This window comes from Lagopus leucura, unplaced genomic scaffold, assembly GCF_019238085.1.
Source record: "Lagopus leucura isolate 7727_CA_CO unplaced genomic scaffold, USGS_WTPT01 Super-Scaffold_100157, whole genome shotgun sequence".
In the NCBI taxonomy this organism is placed as follows: domain Eukaryota; kingdom Metazoa; phylum Chordata; class Aves; order Galliformes; family Phasianidae; genus Lagopus; species Lagopus leucura.
In genome coordinates, this window is record NW_024962334.1 from 10,232,776 (window position 1) to 10,249,627 (window position 16,852).

General features: G+C 37.4%; 1 protein-coding gene across 1 annotated transcript in view; it reads right to left on the bottom strand.

The window, feature by feature from the left end:
- COL6A6 (collagen type VI alpha 6 chain) overlaps window positions 1-16,852 on the bottom strand; it is a 57,825-nt gene that overhangs the window by 18,431 nt on the left and 22,542 nt on the right. Inside the window, exons 8-21 of the mRNA XM_042888510.1 lie at window positions 16,118-16,702; window positions 14,210-14,785; window positions 11,254-11,606; window positions 10,000-10,078; window positions 8,786-8,931; window positions 8,571-8,663; window positions 7,123-7,176; window positions 4,459-4,530; window positions 4,000-4,026; window positions 2,954-2,998; window positions 2,660-2,713; window positions 2,351-2,413; window positions 1,286-1,351; window positions 587-640 (exon numbers count right to left, since the gene is read on the bottom strand). Coding sequence (XP_042744444.1) covers window positions 587-640; window positions 1,286-1,351; window positions 2,351-2,413; window positions 2,660-2,713; window positions 2,954-2,998; window positions 4,000-4,026; window positions 4,459-4,530; window positions 7,123-7,176; window positions 8,571-8,663; window positions 8,786-8,931; window positions 10,000-10,078; window positions 11,254-11,606; window positions 14,210-14,785; window positions 16,118-16,702 — 2,267 coding nt within the window. The remainder of the gene's footprint in view (window positions 1-586; window positions 641-1,285; window positions 1,352-2,350; window positions 2,414-2,659; window positions 2,714-2,953; window positions 2,999-3,999; window positions 4,027-4,458; window positions 4,531-7,122; window positions 7,177-8,570; window positions 8,664-8,785; window positions 8,932-9,999; window positions 10,079-11,253; window positions 11,607-14,209; window positions 14,786-16,117; window positions 16,703-16,852) is intronic.

Sequence of the window (16,852 nt, forward strand, 5' to 3'; positions counted from 1 at the left end):
AGGCAAAGGGCCTACAGCACTTTCCAGTGCACACTGCTCAGCCGCACCAGTGAATATTATCAAACTTCACATCACTAGAGGACTTCAGAATGTTCTGCACTTCTAAGAAGTGACAGTGATTCCATGCATTATCATTAGGGACCATTCTGACAAACTAGAAGGGGTGCCTTCATAGGTTCCAGTTCCCAGCGGATTAAAAAGAGCTGCAGATGTGGAATTTACAGTCCCAGGAAGGAAGAAGGGATAAAGGGATAAATTCATTTGTGATGAAGTAACAAAACAATTAAGCTACATAGAAAAGGCTGCACTGAATTTAAGGCTTATAATTTCACATTAATAAGACCTGAAATTAGTTTTATAGCAAATTTTATTTAATTTAAAAAAACAAAACAAAACAAAAAAACATTAGCTACTAAATTTGAAGCAAAGTATGCTTCACTGTTAGAATTATAGATTTGTTTTGTTCCTTTTTACTGCAGGAATTTTTTAATCCCACAAAGAAAACAAGATTTGTTCATCCTCTCAGTGGGAACACCACTGTATCTTGGATCAATTATTTCTACTCTGTATTGATCGCTATCCTTACATCAGGACCAGCATGGCCCTGCTCTCCTTGGAGTCCATGTGGTCCTGGGTCTCCCTGCAAAACAAAACAATAAGACCTTTAAATACAGTTTCTTCTAGTTGTAATTACACTTTCTTCTCTTTATGATCCTCCTTAGATTCTTCTCCTAAGCAATTTTATTCCAACCAGTTACATTATGCTAAAAGCTGAGTCATCATCTGCAAATCACTTGTAGTAAGGAACTACAAAGTACAGTGATCATACTTGCTTTGAATTTCCAATTGAGCAGTTACTAATTGTTGACATTTTGTCAAAGCTTTTATGAAACCATTTTTATGGACTATGGTCTTTCAGCTGTACTTCTTAAGATGAGAAGGGAGTAAGGTTTGCTACCAAAAAAGTCATCAAAACACAGTTATTCTCTGAGGAGTGACCTTCATCGTTCTTCTACTACTTTCAGCAAATTTTGCAAAGACATGCATACATACACAGCTACTTGTTTAAGTAGAAACAAACTTTTAAAAACAGTGGATTTTTCTTGCATGCTGCTAGAAAGTTTTAGTGGCTTTTTTTAATCAACATCAAACTCATTTTAAAACTTTGTGTTGCAGATATGCACTGAAGGTAAATTTAAAAGAGCTGCTTAGTCACTAGATAGGAAGTACAGCTAAGCAATTATCCAAATCCTCATTCTTCTTTAATACAGATTTACTTGCTTACCTGCCATGCTGGGTTTCCTTTTTCTCCCTTAGGACCAGCAATATTATTGTCAATCCCAGGATCTCCCTGGAAAAGTTCAGTAGAAAACTAAACATTTTCAGTGATCACACCTTTATTACTCTACCTATAGATGCAGAACATGGAAATAGGATTAACGAGATTAATCATCGTGGCCAAAAAGAAATGCATAAAGGCTATTTGAAAAATATATGCTTGCAAGAACACTTTATAGGCACTTCTGCAAAAAGGTGAAAATATGTATCACCAATGGGAAACAAATCAAATCCTTAAAACGTGAAGTTGTTCTGGTTGTCTGAGTAAATTGAGCTAAGATCGTGCCTAATTAACGATTCTCAGATGAAGTTGTATTAGAATAGTTATATTTAGCCATCTGAAGCTACATATACATGAAATCCTGACTCCTCAAAGAAGGCCAGTTACCATGACATCTGATATCTTTCATAAGCTTTAGAAGACAGGAGTCATCACTTTATACTTAACTCTTGAGAAAAACAAAGATCTTTGAAATATGGATGAGAAGACAAAGTTGTGATACAATAAATACAATGTCGCCAGTGAAATTTTAGTCACTTATATAGGGAGCTCTGGAGTACAACAAAGAAGATATGGTGGCACAAAGAAGTGAATTACCTTTGCATCATTATAAATTTCTAACCAAGAGTCAGTTACAAGGGATTTTAAATGATTGAGAAATTCCTCTTATAATGAAAACCACAAGGGAGGAATAAATACCTCCAAAAGGAGCTATGTTGTTCATAGTAGAAACAGAAATAATTAAACATTCCTTGCAGAAATGCAAGGGACAACCAGAAGACCTAAGGCTTAAACATCTGCTTCTAAGCAACTTATTAAAACAGATCAGTTCATCAGCAACTAAAGAGTACAGAACTCCTGAATCGTACCATACTTTTTGGACAGTACTGCAACATCTAGAAATGTGAAAAACTCTTCAAATCATGTATCACATCGTATCTCAGGTAGCTCCATCATGAAAACCAGGCACAAAATTGGTTCAGCAGAACAAAAATGAAGAAATATACTTACATGATCTCCTCTTAGACCAGGTTCTCCTCGTTCACCTGGTTCTCCTCTGGGGCCTTTTCTGCCCTGAAGTCATAAAAGAAATATAAGAAATTCTGGTATAGGTAGAGACAGTACCCATGGTAGTGGAAGGCCAGATAATAGATCTAAGTGGAGCTACACAGATTTGCAACAGGAGCCATCATAGAGAATGGGTAGCTATACGTACTAGACACTGTAACATATTAGAGAACAAGTCAGGGGCATTACAGAGAGCGCTACACTTCAGACAGCTGTTTTCATAAAATCTCATTCTTATAAAGGATATTTTACCCGTTTTCCAGGGCTGCCTTTCTTTCCAGGAAATCCAGGAGATCCATGTTCTCCCTAAACTCACAAAGAAGAAAGAAAGAGGAAATGAAAAAAATAACAGATGTTCTTTCCAATAAACATGCTTCTCAAATTCTGCCTGGCAGGATCCAACCTCTAGTAGGCATGCAACTCCAAACAACTAAGTTTCTCCCTAAACAACTGAATTTCTGTTCAGCTTTAAAACCCATTCAAAGGCAAAGAAACCTGTACTTTTAAACTCTGAAATAGGTTTCTCTAATTGCACTTCATGATTACCTGTTCTCCATCGATGCCATCAAATCCACTCTCACCATGCTCACCCTACAACAATAAACAAAACCCCATCATATTAGCACCAATTCACTTGTGTCTTTTATCAGGGAAGAAGTGATGACTCTGCTTTGGGAAACTTGGAAAAAAAAAATGGTGTGTAGTAGTAATGGCTAGCAAGAACAGTTTAAAATACTGATTACAACATAGAACTAATAATTAAGAACTTTTAAAGAATTATTAGCTTTCAAAAGAATTAATATTTAAGAACAGTTAATGAGAATTGATAAAATTATAGATCTTTTCCAGGATTTAAGTTGTATTTTGTTATACAGTTTTGCACAAATTCAGTACCTCCAAAATCTAGGTATATTCCAAAATAGAACTAGCTTACAGATTCGCATTTTGGGTTTTCCATTATAAATAAAACTGGCCAGGTGTAAATCTTTTAAGAACAGTGATTTAGTTTAGGACAGAAGTAAGAGGAATGAGGAAAAAGCAGTCATTTCAGATCATGTAGGGAGCCTGGGTCTAATCTACACCCATTGTATGATGCTCTCCATGAAGTTTTCACTCTGACTTCAGGCTGGATATTAGGAAAAATCTCTTCTCAGAAAGAGAAGTAAGGCATTGCAGCAGGCTGCCTAGGGAAATGGTAAGTCACCGACCCTGGAGATGCCCGAGAAACACATACAGGCACTGAGGGAGATGGTCAGTGGGTATGGTGGGGATGGATCGATGGTTGGACCAAGCAGTCTTAGAGGGCTTTTCCAACCTTGATGATTCTATGATTACTGGATATAAAGAAAAAAATAGATTTCATTTATTGTTAAAAATAGAACAGTTAACTGAGACCACAGTCATTTTACTACCCTGGAAGACAAAACAGCTCACACTTAAATTCTTATACAAACATATTAATGGCACTTTAAATACTTTGATGCTTTTAACCTGTTCCTTTCTATTTTTTATCTTATAAGGTAGCATGAATTAAAACGAAGCAGAACATTATTCTCCTAAAAAAAAAATTGATTACACATGGAAACACATACCTGACTTCCCTGATAACCCCTGGATCCCTAAAAATGAAAAGAAACATCAATTGAATTTGGTGACAATCTTCAGAAGCATGATAAACCAGCCTGATGTGAAAGGGCACTCTGGGCTCAGTATTTGTAACACTTTTTGGAAAGTGACCTACCGCCACTTTGGGGATTGACCCCTTTCCTTTATGAAGAGGTACAGTCTTCATTATTACTTCCATCCTATAATGATCTGTATTTTTACCTCAGACCAATCTGGAGCTGGTGATGGAAAAGCTGCTGGCAATAACTGAGTCAGCAAACTCCCTTGATTCATTTTGCTTACAAAGTGCCTCCCAAAAGGAGAGCAAAAATTGTACACTTTTACAACTGGAGGTCTTGCTCTCCCCATCCATGTTTCAGGAAAGCAGCAGCACAGAACAGTTTTGCAGAAAACAAGATTAAGAAACACTTCAGTGACATACTTGCCTTACGGCCTCTGGCACCTGCACATCCCCTATCTCCTCGAGTCCCATTGAAACCAACTGTACCCCTGTCTCCCTAAGAAGCAAAAAAGTGATGTTAAAACTCATCCTTATAAAGATGTTTATTGGTTAAATAATTAAGATTAAAGCAAAAGAGAATAATAACATCACCAGCAGGTGTGCTGATAAAGCACATGGAGATGAGTGTGGACAGAAGCAGGCCAGCTGACCTAATCTGGGTATAATCCCTACCATACGACATCATGCAAAAAAGAAAAATCTGTGGAGAGAGCTGACTGGGGGCAGCACCACTGCTCAAGGGACTGGCTGAGCATCAGTAAGCTGGTGGTGAGCAATTGTGTTATGCACCAACTGTCCTGGGGAAAATATATATTATATATATTATATATATTATATATATTATATATATAGTCGTTACTATTTCTTTTTTTCTTCTTCTTAGTAAATAGTTTTCATTTCAAACCACAAGTTCTACTTTGATTTTTCCCAGTTCTCTTCCTCTTCCCATAGAGATGGGGAAGCTGTATGGTGCTTTATTGCTTGCCAGGTTAAACCACACAGTAGATAAAATTATAAAAAAAAAAAAAAAAAAAAAAAAAAAAACAAACCCAGACCAAACAAGAGCTCTGGTACTAACAGGTAAAAGAAATAACTTGGATATCCTGACATCAGAAAAACAGAGATGACTTTCTGCTTTCCTTACTCATTAAACTCATTTCTCTCTGGACTAGCAAAAGTGCACTGTGGATCACATTCTAACTTAAGTTAGATAGAGGTACCACAGAGTCACAATACAATATAAATAAAGTTTGAAACCTTTTTTTGGCCTGACTGTTGTCTGTGTGACACATTTTGACTAACATCTGAGCTGGATAATACACAATTATAATCCAAAACTGTCCAGCATTATCTCTGCAAACTCCCTGCTGTGTGGCATTTCCTATACGTAGCCTATTACCCACTTCCTGCTATGCATTTATTATATTCAAATGTTTTGGATACTTAAAATATTTATATTATGGCTGAAAAAAAAGTTTAGCCTTTACTAGGGAATTTCACATGGTAAATTTTCATTTGTGAACTTCACATGCAGAAAACAGACAGCTTCTGAGATCCTTCCATGGTACAGAAAAACAGAAAAAAAAGCATCAGGAAATTTAGAAGCAAGACTTACATAATTTAACTGCTCTATCAGATCACTCTACATTCTCAGAAGGTTTAAAAAAAAAAAAAAGTAGAATTTTAATTCTGTAAAATCACAGAATAATAGAAACTTTCTGGATGGAAGGGACCTTAAAGATCAGCTAGTTCCCAGCTCCCTCACAGGGATGGGATCACCTTCCACTAGATCAGTCTGCCAAAAACCCCATCCACTTTGGTCTTGAACACTTGCAGAGATGGGATATCCACAACTTCTCTGGGTAACCTGCATCAGTACCTTACATCCTCATGGTAAATAATTTATTCTTAATGTCTAACATAAATCTATTCTCTTTTGTGTTTTAAACTCCTTATCCTATTGTGCATCTGTTCACACACAAAGAAAAAAATTGTTCTGATCCCTTCACAACTTCAAGAGACAAGACATTGAATTTTTCAAATCAAAATACTGTGGCAAAAAAATAAAAATCAGGTATTTCCTATTTCAAAGTACTCAGAATATTTTCACTTTAAAAAAGAACCTCAGGGCTTCAATTTTAATTTTAATTCTGGAAATTGCTTATGTGGAATTTTATTCTATCATTAGAAAAATCAGGCTACGTGAAAAATAAATAAATAGACAGATAAATAAATAAATAAATGTGGATACTGCTCAAATAGCTACAACCAGTGATTTCTAAAGAAATCATTAAACCACCATCCTGATGCAGTTTCCTGATAATCCTAGAAGACAACTCTTCGTTTCCATCACCACTTTCAAGAGAGGGTTGGCTTCCTGCAGGCAGTCTAACCAAGGGCAAAATTTAGGCTGAGTAACCTACTGTGAAAATTGGAAGTCCACTGCAGACTTTACAGTTAAATACACAGAAAGAAATCCTTCTCTGGTTGTTGGTTTGCAGACTTCTCACTTGTAATTAGGAGTGATATTCAAGTTGTGTGCAGTACTGTAAACATAGTAGTTTGCTTTAAGCATAAGAAAATTGTCACTTACACTTAGCAAGATTTCTTTTGTTTCCAGACTGCAAAAGAAGCAATATTCCCAGGGGACTGAATTTTGGCATATGTACACTATGCAGAACTCTTTGACAGGAAGAGCACAATGCAAAGGATTCAGAAAGTCACCAAAACACTGCTGAATTTAACTTTGTTAGACAGTCATAAGATATTCAGCTATGCTAAGAAGGGATGGGATGGCCTTTTTTGCAATAATTATCTGCACAATCTGCCATGGAAAATAAGAATATGACTTACAATTATGCCACATAAGATCCTATTCTGTGATTCTGACTGACTCTGTTTCTACATTAGAAGCTATTACTTGTTATGGTGAAGTGCAGATGCACATAGAATCAAGTCCATGTAATTGTCTTCAGATGCTGCTTAAACACATTTTAGGTTAGGATTGATAAGACTGAGCGAATGAGTAAGTGCAGGCAGGTTCAGGCATCTATAAACACCATCTTAAAAAGAAAGAATGTTTACTTACAATCCCACCTTCCTCACCAGGGTGGCCAGGAGATCCTCTGTAACCTGTACTTCCCTGAAAGACAGGAGCAAAAGAGAACACTCTTCTCCAAGCACACTGAGTTTATTTGCATCAAGTTACTCTGCCCATGTGGACAGAAAAATTTTCTTGAAAAATCAGATCCAGTTAAGCTAGGGAGAGCAGGTTCCACCTGCTGTGCTAATGCAACCACTCTGCACAGAGTTCTGCATACTTGACACTGTTGTGGAAGAAAAAAATTGGTAAAATAACGTTCAATATAAGGTTCAAAACATTATTTCAGGAATTAACAAACCTAACAGATTAACAAAGCTTAGTGGGTTATTTGGTCAAATTAAGTATCAATCTTTATGATTTTGAGGAGGAAACCATAAGGAAATTCTAAGGTGAAATGAAAAATATAAGGAGGCAAAAAATTGGATAGGACAAAGATTTTGCAATAGATTAAGACAACTTTGTGAATACTAAAACTTTGTATTTCAACTGACTCAAACCTCATAGCCTCAGGTTAAGTATGTGTAAATCTATTTAGTATGCATATATACACATCTATTGCACAGGAAATAGTACAGAGTTTCTAGAAATTGTGACAAATTTGTGCTGCAAAAAATGTTTTTAAGACTGTAAGCTGTACAACCCAACACATCATGTCCATCCACCTGCAGTACAACTACATCTACCTTCTGAACACTGTTTCATCTGAGCATTATAGTTCAGATGAATAAAGCAGGTGGAAGAATACCAACAAGAGTAATGGAAGAAATCAGCGTTACAATACTACACCTTTGCTAAGAGATAAGTAAAAATGGATTTATCTCCAACCAGACAACTGAAGAGTGTAAAATACAATTACAAACTATTTAGAGTGTTCCCAAAACAAGAAGAAATAATGGAATTAATGTAATATATAGTCTCTATTTGTATATTATACTAAAAACCTTAATAATGAGGTCCATTAGCATGCTGTAGAAGTGATGAAGTCTGCTATATTTGAAACAGATAATAAAAGAGATAATAAAAAAACCTGAAATGTTGTAAATTAGTGCTGTATTGATCAGGCACAAAAGTCTCACATCTTGTGAAGAGGGGTTTTTATTTCCTACTCTCAGCTTGGCAGTTGCCCATTTCTTATTCACAGTTAGCTAAAAGTGCTGAATCATCTTATCAGAAATCATTTTGAAATCCCTCTCTATTTACTGCTGAATTCTGTGAAGAAGAGCACTTAACTATAATTATGGAGGTACTTCCATTACAAAAATACCTTTGTAATAGCAACATGGATAAGAGAAACGATTACATTACATCTTTTGTCTCCATCTGTCCTAATGACAAAGGTTATGGGCATCTGAATGCATGCTTTGTATTACTACAAAATACAAAGAGACATTGAAAAAATAAAGCAATTTTTTTGTTGACCACAGCTCTCCTACCTTCCTCCCAGGATTTCCCCAGCCTCCATGATCACCAATTTCTCCAAGGCATTTACAAACAACATTACAGCATTTTCTTTCTGCAACAGTATCCTGAAAAAAAAAAACAGAAAACAAAAAACGAAACAAAAAAAAACAAATAGCATAACATTTCTGTACAATAAATTACAAAACACAGACTTCTTCCCTTTTGTTTATGTCACAAAAGCACTTACAAGGTTTCTCTGCAAGATGCTTGCAATCTCTGGAAATCCAACACTCAGAGGTTCATTGTATTCAAAACCTCTGCCAAACTCTATTTCACGAAGTGTAGTCAGGTTCTGACTATTATCCAAGCCAACTAAAAGAAGGGCATCAAGACCTTCAAAATAAGTGTAAATAAAAGTTTGTGAATGCCTGAACTAAATTATTTAATCAGCAACATGATTGTGAATAATAGCAGTTCTCTAAAACCTAAATTTTACACTGCGTTAAATGAAATAGAGCCATTGAGAACAACATATGAGACAAAAATTATGACTAGTGATTTTCCAATTAAATTCCCTTCTTCAGAAGGAACTGCTTCTAAAGAATACAACTAAAGATGAAAAACCCTGAATGCCCTGGAACATACAATTATTCTGAACGTCATGAACATGGATGGTTCACACGGGGAAGCACACACTCTCCCAGTCAGTTCTTCATAACTCTGAGTGCAATAATCACAGAATCACAGAATCATAGAATCACCCGGGTTGGAAAGGACCCCAAGGATCATGTAGTTCCAACCCCCCTGCCTAGCAGGGCCACCAAACATACACATTCAGATCAGGTTGCCCAGGACCCCGTCCAACCTGGCCTTAAACACGTCCAAGGACGGGGCATCCACAACCTCCCTGGGCAGCCCGTTCCAGGGCCTAACCACTCTCCTAGTAAAGAACTTCCCCCTAACATCCAACCTAAATCTTCCCTCCTTCAACTTAAAACCATTTCCCCTAGTCCTGCTGTTATCAGCCCTTTTGAAGAGTTTACTCCCCTCCTGGGTGTAGGTTCCCTTCAGGTATTGATAGGCTGCAATGAGGTCACCCCGCAGCCTTCTCTTCTCCAGGCTGAACAAGCCCAACTCCCTCAGCCTGTCCTCATAGGGGAGGTGCTCCAGCCCCCTGATCATCTTAGTCGCCCTCCTCTGGACCCTTTCCAAAATCTCAATGTCTTTCTTGTACTGAGGGCTCCACACCTGGACACAGTACTCCAGATGGGGCCTCACAAGAGCCGAGTAGAGAGGGACAATCACCTCCCTGTCCCTGCTGGCCACCCCTCTCCTGATGGAGCCCAGGATCCCATTTGCCTTTCGAATAAGTCATATTATTTAGAAAATGTATAGTATCAGAGAAATACATTGGGCTTCAGGGCAGTAGGAGGCCACAGCATCAAGGCAGTGCTGTAATACCTTTGAGTCGAAAGGCAGTGGCTGCTTTTCTGAGATCTTCCAGTGAATCATCCAACCCATCTGAAAATACTAACAGAACCTGTCAGTAAAGAGAGTAACACTGAATCACTTGAAAAGAAATATTAAAAGCTATGTCACCATAAAAAAAAAAAAAAAAAAAAAAAAAAAAAAAAAGTAGTTCACATTGAAAACTAAACTTGAAAAGTTTAAATTCCACTACATTGTACAGACCTGGAACATACATGATAGCAAGAGAGCAAGAATACAAAACCCTCTCTTACCTGAAAACATTCCTACTTGAAAGATGCGTCCTGCCTGTCAGTTCTTAGCATTGCTATTAATTGTATTATATCTACCATATAGTATGCTAACCTGAAGATCAGTTCTGCTGTGTCTTATCTCCTGAAGAGCTTTGCTTGTGAAAGGTGTTCACCTGTACGTGAATGTGAAAAATAACTCCGAAGAAGCAAAAATTTTCTCTTTCTGCAAGACCATCTTCAGCTGGATGCCATTTGAGCTGCACCGAGTGCATCTCCAGGTGCCCTCCTGCCTTTCCATAGATGCTTATGTCCCTTCACTCTTTCCCACATAAACACCATACCACCCAGCTTGACTCTCTCCCTAATAAGACTTAAGATGTGGTTTAACTCACATAAGGATGAAAATTCTAGCCCTTACTATTGGATATATTCTCATCTTTTCAAGCCAAAGAATTATTATCAAGCCTCTTTCAGGGCTTAGGAAAGAAGAACTTCTTACAGTTCCCCCAGAGCTACCAGTCTTTTCCTATTTCTCTCCTCATCTTTCCCCTCCAAATCAAAAGAAATCTTCTCAGGCCTAACTCATCCAGTGGATTTCGTTTCCCAGAAAGAGGCTGGTACACTGGTTTACACTAGTAAACCATTTCTTGCTCCCAATAGTAATGACTCCAAGTCCTCCCTCCTAAACTCTGATCAACATTTTATGTTTCCTACATTTGCTTTACTGCAGACTCTAGAGAACTACTTTGGTGAAGGGAAATTTTCCTTATTAAAAATAAAGGCAGTGATCCTGAAACACTGCACTGTGTTCTTTCACTTAATTGAAACTAATCCTTTCATTTCAAAAGAGATTAAGTCAAGCCTTCAACTTCACCAATTCCTGATTCACCGATTTTTGAGCTCCCTTTTGTTTCCACGGAATAATCAGCACCAGAGTCAGCAAATGTTAAACCATGTGTTTTTTCAAGTGTATATATTCACACCATTAAGTTACCTTCACTTTAGCAGAGGTTGCACTAAAAAACTTCTCCTGAACTGCCTGTAAGAAGTCTACGTTCAGGTAAGTATCCACCACTGTTTGTGCATCTAAGAACTTCTGTATGATCTCTTCATTATAGTCCTCAAAATCCGAGTTGAAGAGGAATTCCTTGGTCTGTGACAATACTTGGAATTTGAACCTAACGTTGATTGGAAATCCAGCACTACAGCTGATATTTGGAAGAGATTTCATCTGGAATAAAAGCCTGGGGAGGAATGTTTGCAGTTTCTGTTTCAGAAGCAGTGAAGATGCAGACTGCATAGGTCTTGAAATATCAACTGCTATAGCAAGGTCTATATTGCAATAATCTGTGAAGAAATTAGAAGAAACAGGAGACTGTAAGCATACACTATTTATGTTATTTGTCTTTCATCATAGTACTGTGGCCATTTGCTCACTCCTCCCCTTCCCAGTGAATGGGGGAGAGAATCAGAAATTAAAAAAAAAAAAAAGTAGAACTCATGCATTGAGATAAAATCTAAGATAAAGAAAAGGAAAAGCAAAAAAAAAAGAAAGGATAATAGTTATCACTATATGTATAGTATGTGATGCACAAGCAGTTTCTAACCACACACTGACCAACGTCCAGCTAGTTCCCAAGCACCAGCAGGCCATCATACTCCTCCTTTTACAACTCACCTTCTGCATGATGTCAGATAGTACAGAATACCTCTTTGGCCAGTTTCGATCAGCTGTCCTAATCTAAACTTGCCCCCTCCCAGCTCTAATTTCTACTAGAAACATTGGTGTGTTGCCAACACTGTTTTTCTACTAAAACCAAAACATAGCATTATACCACACACTATGAAGAAAAACTGTCCCAGCAGAAGCTAAGACACAGAATCATGGGAGTGGAACAAAATTCAACATGGTAGATCTAAAACCAGAAGTCAGAATCAGTGAGATGGTATTTCATATTTTCAGAAAACCTAATAGTCTATCAGTTTCACTGGGGCTACATGAACTAGCAGCTACAAAGGACTGATCTTATTCACTAGATGCACATACGCATTCAAATGCAAAACAGCTCACTGTTCTCACTGTTATTCTTCTGCTGCCAAATGGCTTAGATGGCTTAAAGGGCTTAGACTTATAAATATTTCCACAAGCTTTGCTATCAACTGAGAATATGTAACACATATTCCAATTGCAATGTGAAGCTTGATAGCTGACTGCGATTTATCATTTTGTCACAAGATCAGATAGCACATACAAATACAGAACAGTAGATCAAAAAAACAAAAGCAATAGTGGGAGAATCCCTGAAGTGTATCATATGATATCCACCGTGCTGTAAGGTGAGGGCTATCTCCATTACAGAATTGATTGTAGAGCTTGTGACAACAACAGTAAGTATTGCAATGTGATTAATTCCTCCACCACAACCTACCAAGCCAGCCAAAGTACTCACCTTATTTCTCCTGTACATTGATTCTCGATTTGTCATACTGGATTTCATTCTGTGGCCCTACATGCACTGTCACCTGTCATCGAACAACTGCAAGGAAGTCTGAGGCGCGTAATTTTATGTGGAAAACAGTACATTCCTTAATTTTGCTCCCTTTTCACCCACTAGCTCTTTAGCATTTAACAAATACAAGGTTGTTTTTCATATTTGCTAGTTTGGGCTAATTATTATGGATAAATTTGCCATATAAATTTCATTGTAGTTTTATTATTTATAGCTCTACTTGTAGGGGAAGTCAAAGGTATGTAATAAAAGAACACAATGCAGACAATAAACATACAGAGCTCACAACTGAAATGAAGATTAAAATTTGGTTAGGTCACTACAGAAACAGGGAGAGAAGCCCCAGGAAAGATGAATGTGTTTCAGCAGTTTAACCAAATAAATCCAGAAACAATTTCACCTCAGAACACAAATTGTTATGTTTCAGTTTTTGCAGTACAAATCTGCCATTTGAAGGGTATGATTAACTTCTAAGCAGTGCCAAAACCTTTCAACATGCAAGGTCACAGACAATGCACTATTACAGCCACAAAATCTGACTGACTTTTAGGTCTCAGAGTAGTGTTTCTGCTTAGTCCATAGCAAGAAAGTATTTCTCTTAAACAGTTTTATCTATCTATCTATCTATCTATCTATATATATACACACACATACACACAGTTTTATATATATATATTTATATATATAAAATATAAAAACTGTTATATATATATATTAAACTGTTATATATATATATAAACAGTTTTTATATTTTATATATATGAAAATATTAAAACTGTTTATATATATATATATGTGTATGTATATATGTTTTACATATATATATACATATACATATAAAATAAAACAGTTGTCCATTAGCCAGAGCTTGTGAGGTTGCCCATCTGATTTCAAGATTCAGAGAACAGCAGGGTTATAAAGGTGATCAACATTTCAGGAAAGAATGATTTTTTCTAGTTGTGCATGGATTTTACCCTTAAAACCTCTCCACAGGACCTCTGTAGGACTTAATTTTTGTCAACAGTTGCTATTGACAGTTCCACTGGAACAGGATGACCATATTTAGCTATAGACAGCATAGGTTTTTGGAAAGGCTCTTTTTCAATTATCAATGAATTGTCCTTTTTCTCTCTTGTAATTAGGATATCAGAGGCACATTTTCCCTGTCTCCTTTCAAACAACAAGGAATGATGAATGTGAATGCTAGATTTGAAGCACTATCTCACCCCAGAAACCAGTCACCATTGCTAAAAGAATAATGGTTCTTGTCTGAAAAAAGGTGCAAGTGTAGAAATTTACAAAACTAAGTAACCTTCGCAGAACTATTTGGTAAAACAGTTGCTCTGCTTCCCAGCATAGTTAGGTACTTTTGCTAGGGATTACACGTAGCCATGTGGATATTCTCCATTTCATATCCAACAACAGATTTATGCTGCTTACCCTGGTTAGTCGAGTCTTCAGGCTCACAGATCTCACTGGTAATAGTGCTCCTGATTGTTTTCAGCGCATCAAAGTTCTCCACTGTGAACACTCTCCTTGCATCACCAGCTATTCGGAGCAGCTCAAAAGAGTTTACAATCCCTACGCCAACTGCAAAGACGTGTATCCCATTGCTTCTCAAAGCCATGGCTGCATCATCCACTCTGTCAGCAGAATATCCATCTGTAATCACAACAAGGTTCTGCGAAACTCCTTGGTACTTGCGGCCTCCATTGGCAGGCTCAAAAAGTCTCTGGGCAAACTTCAGTCCTTTGCCAGTGAATGTAGAAGATTTCAGTTGCTCGATTCTGTTTATCTGTTCCTTTATAACGGTGTCACTATAGAACTCATTAAGATAAAATTCCTTCTGGGGTTCTTGACTATATTGGACTACTCCAACATGTACTTTGTCCCTAGAAATAACAAAATTGTCCACAACATCCTCCATGAAGGTCTTCATGATGGAAAAGCTGTTTTCTGATATACTTTCTGATCCATCTATCAAAAATATCAGGTCTGCCACATGATTGCTGCAAACTTAGGGAAAAAGCAAGGACAGGACACAACACAACAACAACAAAACAATTAGTGAGGAACAATTTTGGCATTGTTTAACTTTTTACTTAGTCTCTTCAGTGTAAGCCACTAGTCAGAAAAGCTGTTCACAGAGAGGCTGTGCAAGGACAATCTACCTGTCATCTATCCAACATCAATCTTGAAATCTTCCTTGCATGGATAAAATTCATCCTTTCCTAGAATTAACTTGCAGAATAAATCATAGTTCTTTACATATCAGCTAAAAGACTGTTTGAGGACAGCAATAAGAAAAGAGAACTTGTAAACAAAGCCAGATTTTACCTACCAATGAAGTGAAGTCAGAATAACTGCCACAAACACTCACCCTCTTTGTACTTGAAAGGCCACTGTGAGGAGAAAACTCTTGAACTACATGACTGCTATGGAGAAAGACAGATTCTGCCTGGAGAAAATTCTTGCCTGCCATTTTCATTTCCTAAGTAGAGTTCTTTCACATGGTTATGGGCAGTTTCTATCCAGGGTATCAGAGGTGCAATTCACTGGATCTAATTTTTGGTAGAAAGAGCCTGATTCTGGATGTTGTGCAGTAAGAAAAAACGGTGGTCAAGAAGCCAATGCAAAATGAGTCACTGAATAAAAGTCTTTCTACAGGTATCATGTGTGCTTTGATAAATGGAATCTCCTAACACTGGGTCCTTCTCTAAGCACAAAGCATACTTTGAGAAGGGATGTACTAGGAACTGATGAGCTGTTGTGTACAGGGTAGATGGAATCAGCCACCACATACATTTGTGAGCAAGGGCCACACTTACACTAAGTGCAGGTTCACTGGATTTTTAGCAAAAATTGTATCTATATTTGTTATACTCCTCTCATTCTTACCCCAGTTTCACACATATGATGGCATTTGAACTACCCAAGTACACTGGGTACAATATGGTGATATATTTGTTATTTGTTTTAACACACCTGAACCTCTATATCTTTAAAATTTAATACTCTTCTTTGGGATGAGCTTTGTATAGTGGGGCAGAATTCCTAAGTCTAAAGTTCTAGCATGTGTGAATAAAAAATAGTTTCTAGGAGTTAAAAGACATCTGCCTCCATCAGTGTAAGCAACCCCTTGGAAACAACTGATGGAAGACCATTCGCAGAAAGTAACCTTCATGACTGAATCTTCATGTGCACTGTATTTTAAGCATAGAACTCTTTCCAGACTTTTCCACTCATCCTCCTATTACATCCATAGAAAATATTTAACACCGATCTTCCCTTTGCAGCTCTGCAGTTGCAGAAAAAGACCAAGTGGATCTGTTCAAAAGTCTTCTTTACCTGGCTTAGATTTCTCACACACTATCTGAGTCAGGTTTTCGTGTATGTTTTCTAGTGCATCATAGTTTTGTGCAAAGAATAATCTTCCCTGATCTTCAGTAATCTCTTCAAGCTCTTCTCTGCTTGCTTTGCTCACTCCAACAGTAATTAAGATGATTTTATCTTCCTTCAAAGCCCTTATGGCCATTGGAAGGTTGTCTCTATCTGATGGCACTGTCGGTTCATCAGTAATGAGAACAAGGATCCTAGTGACAGCAAGAGATGATGCACGTCCACCATAGTTCACATCAAATCTCTGCCTGGCAAAGCTCAAAGCTCTTGCTGTGAAGGGCTGGCCTGACAGAGGCTTCAAGCTGAATACTGCTTCTCTTATCTGAGACTTGGAAGCATACGAATTCAGTGAGAATTGCACCTCTGGCTTGGAGCTATAGACCAAAACACCAAACTGAACTTTGTCCTTCCCAACCACTGAGTTGTTAACTACTGCTTCTACAAGCCGAAGCATGCTTTTGAACTGCAGGTCTGTAACACCAGATGATCCATGCACTACAAACATGATATCAGCAGCTTCTGCTCTCTTGCACGCTGTCAGTGGAAAAAGAAGAAAAAGAAATAAGGTTATAATTCTGTCTCTATCACTCCTCAATGTTCTTCAAAACTTTGTACAGAGATTTCTGTTCCCATGTTCCAGCTGTAACCACAAAGTGCAGAGTATTTTACAGAAGAGGAGAAATA